Source organism: Microcaecilia unicolor, chromosome 3 (genome assembly GCF_901765095.1).
Source record: "Microcaecilia unicolor chromosome 3, aMicUni1.1, whole genome shotgun sequence".
Classification (NCBI taxonomy): Eukaryota; Metazoa; Chordata; class Amphibia; order Gymnophiona; family Siphonopidae; genus Microcaecilia; species Microcaecilia unicolor.
In genome coordinates, this window is record NC_044033.1 from 47,429,292 (window position 1) to 47,451,351 (window position 22,060).

The window sequence follows — 22,060 nt, forward strand, 5'->3', positions numbered from 1 at the left end:
CACTTATATCCCACAATTTCCCACCCAAGGGTAGGCCCAATGTGGCTTACAACAATCTACATAATCATACAGCAGGCAAGGTCAAAACAGTTAATGTTCTAGAAGTATAATGGGAAAGGACAGAAGCGAGATAAAGAAAAAGAGAAGAAGCAGAGGTGGTAATATGACAGCGGGGAAGACAGTTCAGAAGTTAGAGGTGCCAGACGGTAGTGGTGTGTACGCTTTGCCAAATAGAAAGGTCTTGAGGCGCTTTTTGAAGGTAGGATGATCAGTGGTAAATTTCACTAGCTTAGATAGATCATTCCAGAGATGGGCACTAGTGTAGGAGAAAGTTGATGCGTAGGTTCTTTTGTATTTAAGTCCAGAATATACTGGGTAATGGAGGTTTAAGTACGATCGTGCAGACCTGTGTGAGTTCCTTGGTGGTAAGTTGATCAGGGTGTCCATTGCTGTACTATAATTATACACCATGTATGTTGGGGCTTCGCCGTAGATGATTTTTTGTACTAGGGCGCAAATTTTAAAAGTGATACGGTCCTTGATGGGGAAGCCAGTGCAGTTTCTCTCGCAATGGTCTTGCACTTTCAAATTTAGTTGCACCGTAAATTAGCCTGGCAGCAGTATTCTGAGCTGTCTGTAGTTTTTTCAGGAGCACATCTCTGCACCCTGAATAGATGCCATTGCAATAGTCAAGGCGGCTGAGGACCAGTGATTGCACTAAAGTTCCTCAGGGATCTGTCCTTGGGCCCCTTCATTTTTCAATCTACACCTCTTCCTTAGGCTCCCTGATCTCTTCTCATGGTTTCCACTATCATCTTTATACTGACGACACCCAGCTTTATCTCTCCACACCAGAAATCACTGCGGAAACCCAGGCCAAGGTATCGGCCTGCTTATCCGACATTGCTGCCTGGATGTCCAACCGCCACCTGAAACTGAACATGGCCAAGACTGAACTTATTGTTTTCCCACCCAAACCCACTTCTCCTCTCCCTTCACTCTCTATCTCAGTTGATAACACCCTCATCGTCCCCGTCTCATCTGCCCGCAACCTCGGTGTCATCTTCGACTCCTCCCTCTCCTTCTCTGCGCATATCCAGCAGATAGCCAAGACCTGTCGCTTTTTCCTCTATAACATTAGCAAAATTCGCCCCTTCCTCTCCGAGCACACCACCCGAACTCTCATCCACTCTCTCATTACCTCTCGCCTTGACTACTGCAACCTACTCCTCACTGGCCTCCCACTTAGCCATCTATCCCCCCTTCAGTCCATTCAGAACTCTGACGCACGTCTTATCTTCCGCCTTAACCGATATACTCATATCACCCCTCTCCTCAAGTCACTTCACTGGCTTCCGATCAGATACCGAATACAGTTCAAGCTTCTCCTTCTCACCTACAAATGCACTCGATCTGCAGCCCCTCCTTACCTCTCTACCCTCATCTCCCCTTACGTCCCTACCCGTAACCTCCGCTCTCAAGACAAATCCCTCCTTTCAGTACCCTTCTCCACCACCGCCAACTCTAGGCTTCGCCCCTTCTGCCTCGCCTCTCCCCATGCTTGGAACAAACTCCCCGAGCCCATACGCCGGGCCCCCTCCCTACCCATCTTCAAATCATTGCTCAAAGCCCACCTCTTCAGTGTCGCCTTCGGCACCTAATCACTACATCTCTTCTCAGGAAATCTCATATACCCCAACTTGACATTTCGTCCTTTAGATTGTAAGCTCTTCTGAGCAGGGACCGTCCTTATTCGTTAATTTGTACAGCGCTGCGTAACCCTAGTAGCGCTCTAGAAATGTTAAGTAGTAGTAGTAGTAGTAGTAGTAGTGCGAAAGACGCCTCTAGGAAAGTTTGGTTTTATACGTTTAAGTTTCCAAAGAGTGAAGAACATGCTTCTGACGGTAGAAGTCGTATGTTTCTCTAGTGTTAGGTTTTGATCAACTATCACTCCTAAGAATTTCAGGGATTCAGAGATGGGGAGGGGAAGCTCAGGAGTAATTTAAAGCTTGTGGGGCGTATTTGATATAAGGGGAGGAGAGAATGAGGCAATGGGTTTTCTTAGTATTGAGCTTAGCTGAAAGGAGTTGGCCCAGTTAAGCACAGTTTGTAGTCAGAGACGTATTTCTGCATGGATCTCGCTAAGGTCAGTTGCAAAAGGAATAGAGATTGTGATGTCATCGGCATAAATAAATGGGTTTAGACCAAGTTTGGACAAGGCAGCGGCCAGAGGGACCAGCATAATGTTGAAGAGAGTTGGGGAGAGTGGGGAGCCCTGTGGCACACCACTAGTAGCCTTCCAGATAGGAGATAAACTTGAGCAGGAGTTCACTTGGTAGGTTCTGGATGTTAAAAAACCTTTCAGCCATGCTAATACATTTCCACTAGCGCCAAAGTAATCGAGCAAATGTAGTAAGATGTGGTGGTTCACCATGTCAAAAGCGCTGGACATGTCGAATTGCAATAGTAGAACGCTCTTCCCGACTGCTATCTCCTGTTTAAAGTTAGTCAGAAGTGTGACAAGCACGGACTCAGTGCTGTGAAGTGGGTGGAATCCCGACTGTGAATCATGCAAAATGTTGAACTTGTCTAAGTACTTGTTGAGCTGCTTGTTTACCATGCTCTCCATTAATTTCACAAAAAGCGGGATAGAAGCAATCGGCTGATAGTTGGTAAGATCGTGGCATTTTTTCTTTTCATCCTTTGGAATCGGGGTAAGTAAGATGTTTCCATAGTTCTCTGGGAACTTTCCACTGCCAAGCATGAAGTTAATATGCAGTGTTAAGTCTGCAAGGAAGCAATCTGGGGCACATTGGAGCAAGTGAGCTGGGCAAAATAACATTCATTCTAACCCTTTGAATTTTTCCTTCAAAAAATGGAAAAATAATCCTAAACCCCCATTCCCCAAAACCCTCAATCCAGCCTGAACGAAGTTTCAAACTACAGACCTGTAACTTCTATCCCACTATTAGTTAAAGTAATGGAAGGCCTGGTTACTCAACAACTCGTGGACTGTCTCAACTCTTTCTCGATACTACACACCTGGCAATCTGGTTTCAGGTCTTCTTACAGTACTGAAACAGTCCTAACAATGCTCATTTCAAATTTCAGAAAAAACTAAATAAAGGTAGAAAGATCATTATTTTACAATTCAACATGGTTTTTTTTGTTCCTATATGCACCGGTACGGTGTACCGACACCTTTTTCCCCCCAGCGAGTCCTGCACTCTTCCTCTCACTTCCCTACTTACTGTTTTTTTTACAGACTCAGCAGCGCGAACAGTGCAGCGATTGAGAGAGGCTGGCAGCGTCGGAGCTTTCCTCTGCGAGTCCTGCCTACTTTGTTTCATCTTCCTGTTTCCGCATAGGCAGGACTCTGAGAGAAGCTCTGATGCTGCCAGCCTCTCTCAATCACTGCACCGTTCGCGCTGCCGAATCCGACACTGGCAGACATTGATGGGAGGGGAGAGCAGGGAAGAGAGAATTGCTGAACATGGATAGAAGAGGAGGGCAGGGAAGAGAGAATTGCTGGACATGGATGGGAGGGGAGGGCAGGGAAGAGAGAATTGCTGGACATGGATGGGAGAGGAGGGCAGGGGAGAAAGGAGAATCGTTGGACATGGATGGCAGGGAAGGACAGGGGGGAAGAGAAGAATCGCCTGAAATGGATGGGAGGGGAGGGCAGGGGAGAGAGGAGACATACTGGACATGGATGGGAGGAGAGGTCAGGGAAGAGATTCGCTGGACATGGATGGAAGGGGAGGGCAGGGGAGAGAGGAGAATCGCTGGACTTGGATGGCAAAGTAAAGAAATAAATGGAAAGGAAGCCCTGGAAACGGAGTTAAGAGAACAGATAGAGAGCAGCAGAATCAGAGACTGGGACCAATATGGATAGAAAAACAAAGTCACCAGACAACAAAGGTAGAAAAAATAATTTTATTTTCATTGTAGTGTTTGGAATATGTCCAGTTTTGAGAATTTACATCTGCTGTCTTATTTTGCACTGGGTATACTGGAGCTGTAACAGCTTACAGAAATTATTTATAATGAAAAAAAATCACGTTATTTTTTTCTCCTATACTAGTATAATATTTTCAATGATGTCTGTTTATATGCGCCATGGCTGGTATAAGGGGTGTGGCTATCATAGAGGTGGAGCCATATGTGGTGATCCCGCCCATAATGAGTACCGGCACCTTTTTTTCTACAAAAAAAGCACTGCAATTCGATATATCCAGGGCTTTTGATACAGTGGACCACACCATTCTACTCAGTCTGTTAGATTACATTGGCATATCCGGTAATGATCTTAAATGGTTCAAGGGCTTTCTTATCTCTAGATATTACCAAGTAAAACAGTCAGGCGTCATCTCAGCTCCCTGGTCCCCAAACAGGGCTCTCCTCTCTCTCTCACCCTGTTTAAAATAATGATGGCACCACTAAGTTATCTACTGTAATCAAATGGCTTCAACTGTTTTATGTATGCTGATCTATATCACTTTTGATAATATTGATGAAATCATACCAAAGTACAACCAAATGGAATTCTTTACTCAAGCAACTCCGTCAAATTGAAGACTATCTCTCTCATTTCGAAAACTGTTGAAAACCCATCTGATAAGATCGATCTCTAACAATAGAAATAGTTAACCTTCAAATTAAACCTGCGCTAACTCAACAACTATTTATTCACATTCTATTCCTATGTATTATAAACATGTTATATGATCTAGACTTCATGTTACTTAAACTACCTGAATTTTGTAGTTACATTTCTACGTACTTGTTATATGTAATCAGAATGGCTTGTCAGTTCTACGTTGGTTACTCTGTGAGTCACATTGAACTTGAATTCTGTTTGAGAGAATGTGGGATGTAAATGCCATAAATAATAATACTAACATCTATCAGCTAAAGTACCTGACCTAGAAGGTCTTATTTTTAGTGGCAGTAACTTCAGTTTGCATGGTGAGTGAGCTTCAGGCTCTACTCACTCATTTTCTTAACCCAAGATTTTACAACAGAGTGTTTCTGCGCCTCATCCAAAGTTCCTTCCAAAGGTAGTGTCGGAGTTCCATCTTAATCAGACTAATGGTCACAAAGGTAAATTGCACTGCACATATTGGATTGCAAGCTAGCCTTGACCTTCTGTCTAGAGCAGACTAAAGATAATAGAAAGTCCATTCATCCTTTTGTTCCTTTTGACCCAAACAGGTTGGGAGATGCTGGTAGCAAGCGCACACTGTCTAATTGGCTAGCAGACTAATTTCCTTCACTTATGCCCAAGCAGGTCTGACTCATAATGCTAGAGCTATGACAGTGTCAGTAATCCACTTGAGGTTAGCCTCTTTAGAAGAAATTTGCAGAGTTGAAATATGGACTTCAGTTTATACATTCACGTCTCAGTGTTCTTTAGAGCAAGACTCCAGATGCAACAGTAGGTTTGGTCAGGCAATCCTCCAGAATCTATTTAGGGATTAGAATCCAATTCCAGCTCTCAGGGCCCATTTATTTCAGTTCCAGGCTGTCTTTCCCTAAAATAAAGGCTTGTCACCAGGACCCCCCCCCCCCCCCCCCCAAAAAAAAGAAACAAACAAACAAAAAAAAATCCATCTGTGTATCTCTTGTAGCATTCATACTATTTTCCCCTTTTCTCATTGCAGGCAGCTTGTAGCTATCTGCGTGCCATGTTGTAAGGACTTAGTATCTTGTGTTTTGTCCTCAGAAAACAAAATTAGTTACTGGTAGCAAGTGTTCTCTGTAGACAGCAGGATATAATTCCTCACATACCCTCCCACCTCCCCCAGGAGTTAAATTCTGAGCTACGGTATCAAATAGTTTGAAGCGGTCCCACATGACAGCAGTATAAGGGAAGTGGCATGTGTGCATGGTGAGCCTGCTCAGAAGTTCTAAAAATCTAGGCTGGAATACTGTTTCTGTGGCTGGCTCCGTTGGTGATGTCACCATGCTCTGAAAACTTGACTCATGGTGTGCATTGAGAACACCTGTTACAGGTAAGTAACTTGGTTCATCACTTCTTCCAGGAAGCTTTTCAATAGCTTTCAGCAGGATTTTGCCCACTCCTTTTCTATGCCCCATACAACCTGATCACAAGAAATCAGTACTACTCATATCACGACACCTCTCAGCTGCGTTCAACCTGATTGATTACTCCATTCTTCTTCGCCTGTAAGACATAGGCCTCTCAGATACTGTTTATGCCTGGTCAAGTCTTACTTGATAGCTTGCAATTATGTTGTCAGATTCAACAGCTGTTTCTCAGATCCATTTCGACCCATTTGACGGGTCTCCCATGAATCTGTATTAGCGCCCATGTTTTTCAGTTGTTTCTGGCACAGTCCTTGGGTTTCACCATGTTCATTTATGCAGATGACATATAAATTCTCTTTCCTATTGACATGGTAGACTCTCATCAGATTGCTAATGTTAACAAAAATTGGTTCACCTTACTGACTAGCTTCATAGTAATAGACTCATCCTGAACCCAGGCAAATCCAGAGTTCTGCTTTTCACCACTCATGAACTCAGGGTCCTTCCTTCTCCTGGTCTTCTTTGCAACACCCCAGTCCTTCAGGTAGACAATACACAGATCTTGGGGGTCATTATCGACAGTGACCTTAGCTCTCAAACTCAAGTCTTGTGTGTAATCCAGCGTTCCTTCTATAAACTTCACCTGATCCATTCCATCCACTTGATGTTACATGCTTCTGTCTCAGCATCTTGATCCACTCTCTCATTATCAGCCAGATAGACTACTGTAATTCGCTGTATAAGGGACTTAGGTTGAAAGAAATTCATTGTATGCAGTTAATCCAAAACACTTCTGTTTGGCTGATAACCAATGCTGGAAAATTTGATCATGTTACTCCACACCTGATAAATGCACATTGGCTCCCCTGTCACACAGATTTATTTACATAATTCTCCTTTTGGTTTTTAAATTTGCTCCTCTGGTAAACCGACCTACCTCTTTCAATATCTTGTGTCCTATCAGCCATCCAGATTACTTTGATTGGCCAAACAGAACTGTCTCGTAATTCCAACCCACGGGGAAATAGTTTGAGATGCATAGATGCGCCATCTTTACCGTACAGGGTCCAGAATTAAGGAACAAACTGCCTCTCCACTTAAGACTTCAATCCTCCCTGGATATCTTAAGAGTTGGCCTAAAGACTTTTTTATTTAAGGACGTATATGGGTAGTCCTTTCTGCCTGTCCTGATAGCGAGTCTTGATTATTCAGATAAGTACCTCTTGTTTTTCCCCCCTCCCACTGTCCTATGTACATTGGAGTTCACTCCTATTGTTCTGTGTATTGTCTTGTCTGTCTGTGTCTAATTCTTCTTTGCCTCTTTTTAGATTGTAAGCCGCCCTGACGGTTCATTCTGATAGGTGGGGTAGTCAGGGCCGCAAAATTCCCTGGACCCAGCACTGGCAAGCTTCTTCCTGCCTGTTTCCGGGTCTGTCTGCTTCTGCATGTCGCCCAAGACCCGGATGATTGCATCATGCAATATCGTGTTAATGCAATTATCCAGGTCCCGACTCTCGGCATGGACAGGAGCAGCGCAGGAGAGGACAGAGCAAGGGAGCAGACAGAAAGATACGGGGACGGCGGCCCAGGTGGGGGGGGGGGGGGGACGACACACACAGGTGTGTGTGTGCGCGCGCATGTGCATAGGTTGCGGTCCAGTCCTGCCACAGGCTCGGCTCTGTCTCTCGGCAGCCCTGGGGGTTAATAAGTTCTCAATCTTGAAACTTGACAAATGCAGCAGTGACCACGAGAAAGCAGCAGACTCTTGAGTACTCATTGGCTTTTGAGGGACCAAAATTTGTTCTGGCTGTCTTGCATGCAGCTGATGATTTCATTTTAAAATGTATTTGCTTAGTTCTTCTTCTTACTGTTCTAAACCACTCCAGACAGACTTGCAGGAAATTTAGACACACTTTTGTAGAGCATACAGGTTTTTCATTTGGCTAGTGCTGCTCATTGTTTTCCTAGACTATCTTCCCAGTGCCAATTTGCATACTGATCAGCCAGGTTGCTAATGTTTATCAGTAAATAATTTTGCCTGTAGAGCATTCATCTGTTGTTAATGAATCCCTTTAGTCTGTACATGTTGTAATTTCTGAAAACCTTTCTTTGCGTGTAGTCTTCTGTGAAAACAAAATTGTTAAAGTACTAAAATCATCATTTTATTGATTTCTTTGCAGAGGAAATACAAAATATCTTCTGACCGTCTTCTCCTGCCACCCGGCACCGTGACCCAGCCTTTAAAAAAAATCTACGAAGCGGTGGAGCGGTGCCTCGCGTCTGCCTGTAAAAGAAGAAAAATCGCCTCGTCTGCTGGCCTTCTCTCACTGTGTTCCGTCCTTGCGGAAATAGGAAGTTACATCAGAGGGCGGGACACAGTGAGGGAAGGCCGGCTGACGAGGCGATATTTCTTCTTTTACAGGCAAACGCTGGGTCACGGTGCCGGGTGGCAGGAGAAGAGAGTCATCAGCACGAAGCTGGTAGGCAAGTGGGGACTGGGTCGGAGAGGGGACCTACAAAAAAGATGCCAGTACGCCGTACCGGCGCGTACCGACACAAAAAAAGCACTGATAATAACAGTTCATCTCAGTGTGATTAGTGCTTACCATCACCATGTGGGAGATAAGCCCATCTCTGTACAGCTTCTAGTTTGCTTCACAAGAGGTTTGCTATTGACAAAGCCCGCAGTTAGACCTCCAACTATGTCATGGGATCTCAACGTTGTCCTCATCTAGCTGATGAAGGCTCCTTTTGAGCCACTTGATTTCTGTCATCTGAAAGTATTTGACTTGGAAAGTTGTATTTCTAGTGGTGGTCACTTCAGTTCACAGAGTAAGTGAGCTTTAAGCCTCTAGTAGCTGATCCACCTTACACTAAATTTCATCACAATAGAATAATTCTCTGCACACATCCTAAGTTCCTCTCTAAGGTAGTATAGGACTTCCATTTTAATCAGTTAATTGTTCTGCCAACATTTTTCCCAAAACACCGTGTCCATCCTGGTGAAAGTGTACTGCATACCTTGGACTACAAGCAAGCCTTAGCCTTCTATCTGGAGCGGACTAAAGCCCATAGACAGTCCACCCAGCTTTTTTTTCTTTGACCCAAACAGGATAGGGGAATTTCCAATTGGCTAGCAGATTGCATCTCCTTTACTTATGCCCAGGCTGGCAGACTCTAGAGGGTCATGTCAAGGCTCAGTGTGTCCCATTTGAGGTCAGCCTCCATAGACCAGATTTGCAAAGCTGCGACATGGTTATCTGCCAACACATTCACCTTGAGCAGGATACCCTATGTGACAGTCCTGCAGAATTTGTTCAGTGTCTAAAATCCAACTCCACCCCCTAGGCCCAGTTTTCTTCTGTTCCAGATTGCACCTCCAGAACTAGTACACAAAGAGGGGCATTTTCAATATGACGTCAACAGCAATTTATCTAATTTTGTTACCAAATTGCACTTTGATATCATACATATTTTTGACAGATGCATCAAAGAAGCTGGAACATGTATTAAGTGTCAACAGGAGCTAATGTCAAAAGTTCAGAAGCAAGTTTCAGTTCTAGAGAAAAGTAGTCTGGAGTTCATGAATAAATTACAGGATCTGGAAAACAGATCAAGGTGCACCAGTCTTCATTGGTATGGGCTACTCGAAACGCTGAGTGTAATGAATGTCATTGCATGGATCAACATAGCAGTGTTTTTAGATCGAGGCAACTCTATAATGGACTGAATGGTTAAGACTGAACATGCAAATGAGTTGTGAGGTAGCTCACAGCAAAACCTCCCCAGAGACAATATTATTTGTTAACCATGAGTATATGAATATATTGTTAAGGAATTGATTCTGACTAAAACTTGATCACTGGGTACAATGCTCTGGGAAGGGCATAAGATTGAGGTCTTTGTGACCATTATTCCCACTACTTTAAAGTGCCAAAGGGAATACAGCGAATTTACAAGAGAGCTAAGAGCTGAAAACATTCACTATTGTTAGATTTTTCGTATTGGTCTTTTTACCATCTGCAGCTCATCCCTAGAGCAGTTGCTGGGGAAAGCTGTAGGGAGATTATGAGATTGCCTGCTTGTTTATCTGCTACTGCAGATGGACATTATACTTGCTGCCGTTACAGGTGAGAAAGGAAGGCAGAAGGCTGTGATGCAACACAGAATAAACGGTCAAGTCCATAGGCAATGCAGCATAAGTTCCGGAGTTCAGCTATTCTGTGAAACCACATTTGCTGTCTGTCATTTGGGACACTATAGAAGTTCTTTTGGGTTATAAATACCAGTTCTTTTACTTTACAGTTGAAGAGGTGGGCTCCAAACCCTGTTAAATAATTTTTTTTTTCAAAAATGTGTTTATTCTGAAAACAGACTACCTTTATAGGTAGGGTAAAAGTAAGTATAATGGTTAAAACCTCTTAAGTACACCATTGTAAAGCCTCCACATTTTTATGGAGCTTCCATCTTAAGTAGAGAGGTGTGGTAGCCGTGTTAGTCCACTCTTAAGGTTATCAATAGAAATCAAACAAAATAAAACATGGAAAAGAAAACAAGATGATACCTTTTTTATTGGACATAACTTAATACATTTCTTATTAGCTTTCGAAGGTTGCCCTTCTTCGTCAGATCGGAAATAAGCAAATTTGCTTATTTCCGATCTGATGAAGAAGGGCAACCTTCGAAAGAAATGTATTAAGTTATGTCCAATAAAAAAGGTATCATCTTGTTTTCTTTTCCATGTTTTATTTTGTTTGATTTCTATTGATAACCTTATGGAGCTTCAAAATCTGTGAAGCAAAGAACCCTCTTACGTAGGCTAGAGTTCTTGAAAACAAAAACTTGCATTTATCTGAAGCGCAGCTTTTTGTGTTTTAACAGGTTCTAGAACTCACCTCTTCAGTTTTTCTACATCTGAACCATATAATCTATCTCTTAAACTAAATTTGGTTGGATTATTATTATTATTTATTGCAATTGTATCCCACATTTTCCCACCTTTTTGCGGGTTCAGTGTGCCTTACAATACATTATGAATAATGGAAATACAATTTGTTACAATTCAGGTTATGGATTACATTGTGAAGAGTTAAACGAGTCTAAATCAAATTCGTTAAGGAGTAAATCAATTGAAAGAACATTGAGACATTGGAAGGAGACAACAGGAAATTAAGGGGCGTTATATGAAGCAAATGGTACACATTTTTCTGTGAGTAAATGTTTGGGTGTAGTGAGATTAGGGTTAAGAATTCATAAGTAGATGTATTGATGTATAACTGATGTATGACCTCACTCTTCCCATAATTATGGTTTACATGGAATTAAAGTTTGTAGACATGGAAATATTGTTCTTGTTCATAAAGGGTTTTGACATCTCTGGAGATCTATCGGAAAACCAAGAGAATATTGATACTTGCATAGCTTGTATTATTGTTATCAACATTTTCAGTATCCTGTAATTTAACTTTTTTTGTTTTACGTTATTTCAGTCTTACCCAAAACAGGTGTATAAAAGTGTATCTTACGACATTATACAGGTTACAATTTATATACCGCTAACACCAATTTGGTTCAAAGCAGTTTACAATAAAGTTAGATCACAACAATCTCTTATCTGTTTTAAACAGGAAGGGCTTAAACTCCCTTATGAAATGCATCTACTTCTCAGAGAATTTAGAAGCAGAGATCTTGCGAAAAAACAAAGTTCTCTGATGTATAAGAGGTTTAACCTCTGCGTGTTGTTCAATGTTTCATTCTAGAAAAAAAGAGGTTTTATTGTCTTTGTTTTTCTTATTAATTTTCTTCTGGTTCCTGCAACATATTCTTGCCAATGCTAGGGATTCCACCCTTGTTTCTTATTGCAGGTACTGATGCCTCTGAGCACAGAAACTCTCAGCTCCGGCGGTCCCCTGGACCATTTCCAAAGTTGGAAATGGTGCATTGTTAGAGGAGCAGACAGCGTCGGCAGCTGTGCTCAGCTGCCATCTCTTGCAGGCAGAGCAGTGTCTACCATTAGGCATTCTCAGTCATGTGGCCAGTGTGTGCAAGCCTGCTTTTAGAAGGGAATAAAGCTAAACCAGGCACAGCCAATTGCCTGGGAGCTTCAAGGGAGCCCAGGAGAAAAATACCCAAACTGTGTCCAGGAAGGAGGGGAGGGGTATGGGGATCCATACCCCTCTGGCAGCGCCCTGTAGGGCCAAGCCAAAGCCTCACTCAGTGGACACTAAGAAGCACAACTGTGGGCATGGAACCACGCTCTGTGCTCTACCTGGTCGTCAGGAACCAGGAAGCAGGTGACAGTGGAAAGGATTTGGTGGGCAGTACAGAAGCTTGAAAATACTGTCTCAAAATCTCCTCAGTAAGTCTCCAATCTTGCTGGTAAAGGTGATTTACCATCTCAAAATATGGCAGAGGTTAAGCAAGATTGTGTGGAACAAGTACAGCAGACACAATTAGAGATTAAAGAACTTAAACAGACAATGGTGGCAATTGTTAAGGATAGAACTAATTCAACATAAAATAGAACAAATTGAGAACTTTAATTGAAGATTATATTGAATTTTCCTAAATCTGTAGGTATAAATCCTTTCCATTACTTCATGAAGTATTTAATTGAGATTCTCAAGTTTTCTTCTGAAGCAGTTCCTCCTATTAAGTTTAACAATTGTTATTGATGACAGAGCATAAACAAACAACAGTGAACATGGGGCAAACACCAACCTTAAGAAGTAAAGAATAACAGCACAAAGAGGCCCCAAGGTACCAGAACCTGTCATCAAAAGTTTTACAGACCCATCCCTACCCCAGTCACACCTCCAATCACAAACACAGAACCAGAGAAAACTCTTGGGTTCGCAGCCTTTGCTCTTATAACCACAGGACCCCATAAAAAGAACTATAGAACCCCCCTACCCACTGGACATAGAGCCTGGTATCCCCTTTCAGTTCACTTTCAAGGGAGGGAGACAGCAACCACTGAGGGATTAAGGAGGTGTCATGCCTTAATCTCTCCAGTTCAATAGCACTTTTTTCTACCATGAACGTGACTGAAACAGGACATCCTTCTTTTTAGCCTTGGACGTTTCTTCCTGTTTGATGTCTTGATTTTGGGCCCTTCCTAGACCTGCTGAAAACATGCCCACAATATGCACCTTCTTATTTGGATATACGGTTGTGTTGGATGTTGCTTTTCAACCTTTGCAAAATTGGGTGTGAAAAGACATGGTATAATGTATCTTGTTAGGATTACAGGAGCAGTATGGGGTGTGTGTGTGTGTCTGTCTGTTTGTCTTTGACCTTAAGCATACTGACGGACAGATGGATGGAACTGAGATGAAACGTGCCTAAAAAGGGCACCTCTCTTGACAAAATTGTTTTCTATTTTGATGATTTGTTTGTTTGTTTTTAGCTGTACATCCTTGACTCCTGGACCAAGCTGTGATCGGTTTAAACTGCACATCCCCTATGCAGGCGAAACGCTGAAATGTAAGCAAAAGCTATTTGTATATCTTATATAATTTTCCTTGAATAATCATTTTTATTGTCTTTATATGGTCTGGTGTGCGCAACAACTTAATATGGAACAATCCTGCTCAGTACAAGAGGAACTGCAAGTTCAAATGTTTGGTGGTGTATGTACTGCTTAGGAGCCAGTGGGGCGAAACTGCTATCTGTGGGATTGACTAAATGCCTCTCAAGTCAGAATCTGCCCCCCCCAAAAAAGAATGTTTTTGCAGTAATAACTTTAGTTAACACACAATGCCTACTCTGTATTAAAAATAGAATATATCAGACATAGTCAAAGTGTTGATATTTAAGCTAATGAAAGTAAAAACATTTTTTAAGAAAAGAAGCGTCTGTTCACGCTTTCCAAAAATACTAGGACTAGGAAGCATGCGATGAAGCTACAATGTAGTAAATTTAAAACAAATCGGAGAAAATGTTTCTTCACTCAACGTGTAATTAAACTCTGGAATTCGTTGTCAGAGAATGTGGTAAAGGCGGTTAGCTTAATGGAGTTTTAAAAAGGTTTGGATGACTTCCTAAAGGAAAAGTCCATAGACCGTGGAGGAGTGGCCTAGTGGTTAGTGTGGTGGACTTTGGTCCTGGGGAACTGGGTTCGATCCCACTGCAGGCACAGGCAGCTCCTTGTGACTCTGGGCAAGTCACTTAACCCTCCATTGCCCCAGGTACAAATAAAAATAAGTACCTGTATATAATATGTAAGCTGCATTGAACCTGCTATGAGTGGGAAAAGCGCAGGGTGCAAATGTAACAAAAAGAAAAAAAAATGGACTTGGGGAAAATCCACTGTTTCTGGGATAAGCAGTATAAAATGTTTTGTACTTTTTGGAATCTTGCCAGGTGTTTGTGATCTGTATTGGCCACTGTTGGAAACAGGATGCTGGGCTTGATGGACCTTTGGTCTTTCCCAGTATGGCAATACTTATGTACCTCAGAAACATGGAGTCTTCAGTATCAGCTTGTTATTTGTGAAGCTAATGCCCCATATACCATCATTGGTCTTCTCTTTCAACAACATGTAAATCAATTAACTCAAAATGCTGTGTTTCCCAAATGTGACAATGAAATGTATATTTCAAAGATTATATCAAAAAATATTTCAAAACTACTTCATCAAAGCATCACATTTATTTATTTATTTGTTACATTTGTATCCCACATTTTCCCACATATTTGCAGGCTCAATGTGGCTTACATAATACTGTAAAGGCATTCACCAAGTCCGGTAGGGGATAAGTACAATACATGTTGTAGTGGGATAGGGAAACTCATGTAATATAATGAACTAAGAGACGCTCATCAGAGTGAAACTTTGAATGTCAGATGCTGGCTTCAGTTCTAAAGTCTTCTTCATAATGAATTTGAAATCTGCCCAACTTAAGAACTTATGTTTTGTTGATCCTTCAACTGCTTCAGGGGATCAACGTCCTCTAATTCGAATTACAGTATCTTTAGAATTTTTTTTACTCTTTATTGTTTAATAAATTCTTTTATACACTTAGGCTAGTTTCTATATATCAGACCTAAAAAATTGCCCCCCCCCCCCCCCCCCACCAAATGCTTAATTGTAGGTGTACGTTTTGAACAGGCCTAGATTTCCACACGGTTTATAGAATATGCCGAGCATCCGTCCACATGACTAAATTTAGTTGCGGGCAGTTACGCCAAGTAAAATTTGGTGTAAATGGCGACACCTAAATTAGGCGCGGACCGAGTGTATTCTATAACAATGTGCATAGATTTTAGAAATGGCTATTCCACGCCCATGGCCATTCCCTCTTTTTAGCTATGTGACTTAGAATTTACATGCATCTTGTTACAGAATACACTTAGACAGTTTTATGCGTAAATTCTAATTAATGCCAATTAGTGTCATTTTCTTGTTAATTGGCAATTATAGACACTGATTGGCTTGTTAACTAATTAAGTTGTGTGTGCAAATCCAGAATACGACCGGATTTGCCCATGTAACTTAAGTCGTGCTATATAGAATCCGGGAGTTAATTTGTGCTTTTTTTTCTTTTCTGATTTTACAGTTTAAGACAGATTGTGATTTGACATAGGCTCTTTACAGAATTGTCATCAAACAGTATCTTTGACTTTGCATTCTGTTTTCATTTTTCACTCACAGTAAAGCTTCTGAGTGGAAGCTAAGCAGAAACTGAAGCCATAGAGCTTGGGCACAGCATCTGCCATGCTTTACAAATTTTAATTGCTAAGTTTAAGGTTTGGATAAAAAAGTTGAAAAGGCCTGCATTCCAGGTTGCTTTCACATGTTTTTTAATGTACTGCATGTTCTGTTACATCTCTTTCAGTCTGTCCCACATAGGATATAGCTCTACCTACTGGCTTAGTAGAGCAGTATTTGTCTTCTCAAAGTTCTGATTATGCTTCTGCCTCCCAAGATTTCTTCTTATTGTTCTTCCTCACTCTTGCACATTGGACTGCAGTTGTGTAGAGAAGGGCCTTAGTTTACAGGCATCTGACCTGCATGAGGGTAGAAAGGAGTTCCTGCAATGCAGCTGAAGCCAAACTGAAGAGCTGCATTGTTTGCACAGCAATTCTGGATAGTATCTTGATTCCATTACTCTGGAACTGGGTAGAAATGCCAGAGGATTGCAGGTTAAGGCTTTGCACCTGAAATGGCAGCTGGTGGGTTGCTGGATCATTTTAGGTGACTCTATTGAGATCAAGGACCGTCGGTGTTAGAAGTGAATATGCATTTAGTGCCACAATTTTGCCTTCCAGCTGCAAGAATAAGTAATGGGCAACATTTAATTTTATTAAGAAACATACAGTTTAGGATCAGAACAAAGGCCTGGTTATTATCCAGGTGTTTGGTTAGACAGTTACAGATAGTTGAAGCATTGGTTTAGCGGAAGAGTTCTGCTTTGATTTGTGTTTATTTTGATCCGTTATTATGTGTGAAATTGTAAAGTTTTTCTGTATTATTGTAATATTTGCTTTTGTGCTGCAGTATTCTGAATTGAAAATTGATACAGCAAGAATAATTTATTTATGTGGATTTAGCTTACATAAAAATAAATTAGAACAAACTCCTTTTCATTCCCTCCTCGTATAAAACTCTTGAGTGCAAAATGAAGATGAGGGTTTGTCCCTACCTAGATTGTAGGGAAGGGATGTGCTAGATCAAATTTTCCTGGTCTGTGGTGGGGCACATTCAGAGAATGAGTTGGGATTTCAAAGAGCAGGAAAGAAAGAATGAGCCTCCCAGAGAGGTGGTGGACTATTCCAAGAAAGACCATGGACTTATTTATTGTAGATGGTTTTAACAATCATTTCAAAGTTCTTTTTAACAAAAAACGAAAACAAAATCCACCTCCAAAGCTGCCTTACTTCATAAGCAGTTCCATTTCTCCTGTCTTTGCAACCTTGGACTCATCTAGAGGGATTTCCAGTATTCTAGGAGGAGGAAGCAGAATCTGAAGGCCTTGGCTATCTGTAGAGTAGAATCTAAATTCTGGGGAGTGGCCTGGAACACTGTTCCGCCAATTTTCAGACTCCAGAGCAAAAGGTTGTTGATCACCAGCCCCTCCCTTCCAGGGAGCCTGTGAGGTAGAGGAGAGGAGGGGGATGAGCCTGGAGCAGAACAAAAACCAATCACTCTACTCCCTAATTCAAAACCTCTTCTCCTGTTGCTTCTGTCTCTGGCCTAGTGTCCCCTCCTCCAGCACCACAATTCCTTTTACTTTTTGTCTACAGCTGGGGTGGTTTTCCACATAAGTCACATCAGTCCTGTTAAAAGGAATCTGACAGAGATAGTAAAGCAAATTAAATTCTTGAGCGTTCTTTTGGATTCAGGCTGTCTGTAATAAGAGCAGGACAGGATTAAGGTTTTGGTAAACCAGACTCATGCATAGGGCTCCAACCCTCTTAGATGTACTACTTCAATGGGGTGTAGAAGTATGAAAATGATATTAAAGACCTTAAAAGTTTTGCTGTGAGTGAAAAGCATTCTTAATTTATCCACAGTTTGTGAAGCAGGGAAAATGAATTTGCAAGTAAACAGTTCGGATTTCATTTTTAAAGAGGAAAGTGGGAATCAAACCAGGTGGTCTTCCAGCTCCTATACAGGAGGTAGGGGACATCATAGTAGTAAGTCTCATTTGTAATATTGTAGATGATGGCATCAAAAGACTAGCCAGCCTATCAAGTCTGCCCAGCAGCACTCCACACTTCCAAAGATACACTGAGCTTCCAGCTATAGACTGCCTGCAAAATATCTGTCCTTATCCAAGACAGTCTCTCTTTTTCAGTCTTTTTCCTTTTGTATTCCACAATTTTATGTAGGTGAGCATACAAGATACCTACATAGTTCCCTTTAGCACCTCACCTTTAACCATATCTAATTACAAAACTCTATAGTATAACTAGGTGGAAAATATTAGCATGGTTGTTGCCTGAGCGTTTCACCTCTGAGATCTTTTGTGTAGCCTGCCAGACAGACAGACCTGGCCATGTGAATGTTTGTATTTCTCATAGGTCTTCTAGGGGTCCTTTTACTGAGCTGCGGCAAAAGGGGGCCTGCTCTGGCATGAGCACGTGTTTTTGACTACTGCAGCGGTTAAAGGATAAAAGACTGATTTTTTTTTTTTTTAAAGTAATGGCCTGCTTTGGGCTTACCGCTGCCTAGTAAAAGACCCCCCTAGTTCTTTACTTGCAGTCTGCCAGACAGACTCAGTTGCTAGTTGATTCTAACACTGCAGCCTGCTAGTCAAACCTGGCTATGTGGATGCTTGTCTTTGCATTAAGACTTCTCTAATATTTCATACTAACCAATTTGTCATTCATTGTGGGAGCCCCAATACTCATTGTTGAGGTATGTTGCTATAGACACTTAAACATATGCTGCTAGGCTGGGCTCTCGTGAAATCCTGCTTTGTCAGAAAGACTCCCTGGTTTTTCTTCAGATATAAAGGTTCTGTGAGCAATGACTATGGTTTACGATGAGAAGAGGTACAGAAGATACAAACCCATCAGTCCAAAGTGACTTTGATAGTACTTTATTTGCAAGAAGGTCATCGATCCCAGAACCTTTTGGAAATTTCATTGACAGAGCTACTGAAACATACTTTAAAGAAGGATGTGATCAACCAAAGGCTGGTCCTCTATCTGAATGTAGAAATGATGATTATTGTGAGCCACCTATATATTGAAGACTTGTCTTTCAAATAGGTGTGTCTCCTTTTGTTCACTGAGGGCTTTTTTCTCCACTTTTAAAGATTTGGGCAATCCTTCTGATACAGATCATTCATGTAGAATTGGTTATTTTTTGATGTGTGGTTAGTATTCTACAGATTCCTTGGAAGAGTGGTAATTGAAATCACCTATTATTATAGTGTTGCCCAATTTTCCAGCTTTCCTAATTTCTGTAAACATTGGTTCATCTGTCTGTTCATTCTGTCTTGGCGGACGGTAGTACAGCCCTACAAGAACATAAGAGTAGCCATACTGGGTCAGACCAATGGTCCATCTAGCCCAATATCCTTTTTCCAATAGTGTCCAAGCCAGGTCACACATGGAATTTCTATCCATGTGTGATTCCATGCTGCTATCTGTTTCATGTAGAATGTTTATTTTGTTTGATTCAATTCCTTCTTTAGCATAAAGTGCAACCCCCCTTCCAATTTGATCCTCTCTATCATTGCGATATAATTTGTACCCTGTTAACACAGTGTCCCATTGATTGTCCTCTTTCCACCAAGTCTCTGAGATGCCTATTATATCTACCTCATCATTTAATGCTATATATTATACATTCTTATTTTTTAGGCTTCTAGCATTTGTATACAAGCACTTTCCTTGCACCTACAGGGTGCTTAGAAGTGACGGGTATAATGTGCATCCTTTACCCTGCTCTCTCCTTAAATGCTCCTGGCTTTCTTTCACCATTGTTGAAACCTGTCTATTGAGATTCCTTAAATGTCCTGTTTCAGTAGTATCCTTCAAGAATACTCCTCACCGAACCATTAGCTAGTTGTGCTAGAATGATATTGTGATTCACAGTGTCAAAAGCTGCTGAGAAATCTAGCTGTGCTAACACCAAGGCAAATCCCCTGTCTCGGTTTCTGTGAAGATCATCTAATAGAGATTCAGGAACCATTCTGTTCCTTAACTGGGTCTTATATAGCTGTCTTAAGGAAATAGCCAAGGAATTTTCATATGAATTCCAGGTCTTCTCCTGTTTGACTTGCATTCAAGTGGAACTCAGTAGTTGCTGTTACTTCCTTTCACCCTCAGCTCCTTTCAGTGAAAAAAAGTGACTGTTGTCTGGTCATTAAGTTCCGAAGCAGCCACATCTGCATATGTGAAATTGATAGTTAACATCTGTGTTTTCTATGTATTTTCATACGTCTTTGTTCTGTGTCAGTTCTGGGCCACCTCCTTTTTGTTTTATGACCTATTGAACATTCATTTTGCTCATGTTAGTCTTTCTTCTCACTTTTACTTTATCATTTCTCCCCTCCTCTCTTCTTCTCATTCTCTTCCCTTCTTTCATTGTTCCTCCTTCTTCTTTTCTCTTATTCATTAGAATGACAAGATGATCTCAGCTGCTGACTCTCTTCACTGAGCTGCAATGCAGCTGGCCCTGATGCCACTAGTTATATGTGTGCAGATCATTTGGAATCTTTTTCCCAGCACTTTCCATGGCCCCCAATTCTTCAGACCCACAACTTTAAGATAGGTATCTTTTGTGGCCCTGTCCTCGCCATAGGGTTGGTTTCTGCACCTGCTTCTTCTTCTGTTCTGAACACGGATCTGATGGCTGTCAAGCTGCACCGCCTTTTGTATGTAATAAAATGGCAATTCTGTAAACTAGGTGCTAGCGTGTTCATTGCATCCATAAATGTTTAGAATATGAGTATTTACACAAGCATGTGTATGTCAGTATGTCAACTAAGTGCTATTCTGTAACTATGCGACTACATCACATACCTTGTTTTTGCAACCTAGGTTCTGTTGTAGAGCAGGTTTTTATCGCCCTTCCTCAGGCACCTAAATGGAGCCCTCTAAGTGTCTGGGCTTCAGTTCATATGTCTGGTGGTCCCTCTGATTGTTGTCAGTGTTGCCCCATAACTGTGCTCCCTTGAGTTACGGGTCCTCTTATATTCCAGGGGGTTATAGGATGCTCCCAACACTACTGTTACACAACTGTCTTAAGCAAATAGCCAATGAATTCGTTCATATGAATGCCAGGTTTCCTCCTGTTTGGCTTGCATACAACTGGAACTCTGTGGTTGCTGTTACTTGCTCTCTCCAGGTTCTGTAGTACATCAGTTCTGACCACTGCCACATTGGATAGAGCTTTGCACTTTGTTGTGGTTTACCGGAAGCAGATGGTTTACTTCTTAGGAAGCACAGCTGCACAGCCACAGCTGTATTTCCAACAGTCTGCGGAAGTGTCCTGTTGCTGCTGTTACTCTCTCCTTCCTAAACAAAATAACCATTTTCCAACAAAAGCAGACCATTGCAGGAGCAGGTTGCAGCTCAAAACTTGGTTGTTTGTTTTGCCAGTGAGGCAACACCTGTCAACTTCTTGCTTTTTCTCATGCCACTAATTTTTTTTAATTGCTTTCAGAATTAGAACTTCAGAAATCCCTGAATTTGGAATTTTAAGAGCCAGTATTGAGATGGGAGCAGATTGGCATAACCTAGCTGGCTAAGTTGCAGTTGAAAATACATTAAACCTACATTGCGAATTCATAGCCAGCTAGATTTTTTTCAGTTATAGCCAGGCCTAGGTTTAGCTGGATAAGTTAGGCTGTGTTGCAAATGTGTTCCAGCTTGCAATTTTGTTGTGCATGTGGGAAACACCCACAAATTGAAAGGCTATATATATAGCCACCTATTAGTAGGAAATGTTAATCCTTAGTCAACTGGAACCTTTTGAATTCCAGTACCTGTGCTGGTGGATTGGGTTAGAAAGTAGTTGGGTGATAGACAGCAGAAGGTAGTGGTAAATAAAGCACCTCAGAGATTAATCCTGAGGACAGTTCTATTTAATATCTGTGAAAGACATCGTGGAAGATGTGAAGGAAAGATTGCCTGTGACACACAGGTCTAAAATAGAATGGACATATCAGGGTTGTAGACAAAATGAGATGTAATCTAAAATTAAAAGAAAAAAACTTGAAGTGGTCAAATGCATGGCAGTTAAGATTCATTTTATAGAGTTATATGTTTGGGGTACCTGATAGATTGGGAAATAGTGTGATAAAACCATGACCAGAGCCAGGAGGATATTGGTATGCATAAGGAGAACTATAACTAGCAGAAAGGAAATGATAATACCTGTATTCAAGTCATGCAGTTCCAGAAGCCAACGCTCAGAAAGAATAAAGGATAGAGGCAGTTCAGAAAAGGGAACCAGTATAGTTTGGGGTCTGTATCAAAAACAGTGAGAGGAGATACTGAATATATATGCTTGAGAGGAGATATGATAGGAAAACCTTTTTTCAGTAGA

The 22,060-nt window shown here is 41.5% G+C and overlaps 1 protein-coding gene across 3 annotated transcripts in view; it reads left to right on the forward strand.

Annotated features, from left to right (window-relative positions):
* Positions 1-22,060, forward strand: part of BABAM2 (BRISC and BRCA1 A complex member 2) — a 582,320-nt gene that overhangs the window by 25,222 nt on the left and 535,038 nt on the right. For all 3 annotated transcript variants that reach the window (XM_030195882.1, XM_030195883.1, XM_030195885.1), the window contains exon 3: positions 13,460-13,536. In XM_030195882.1, the coding sequence (XP_030051742.1) occupies positions 13,460-13,536 (77 nt within the window). The remainder of the gene's footprint in view (positions 1-13,459; positions 13,537-22,060) is intronic.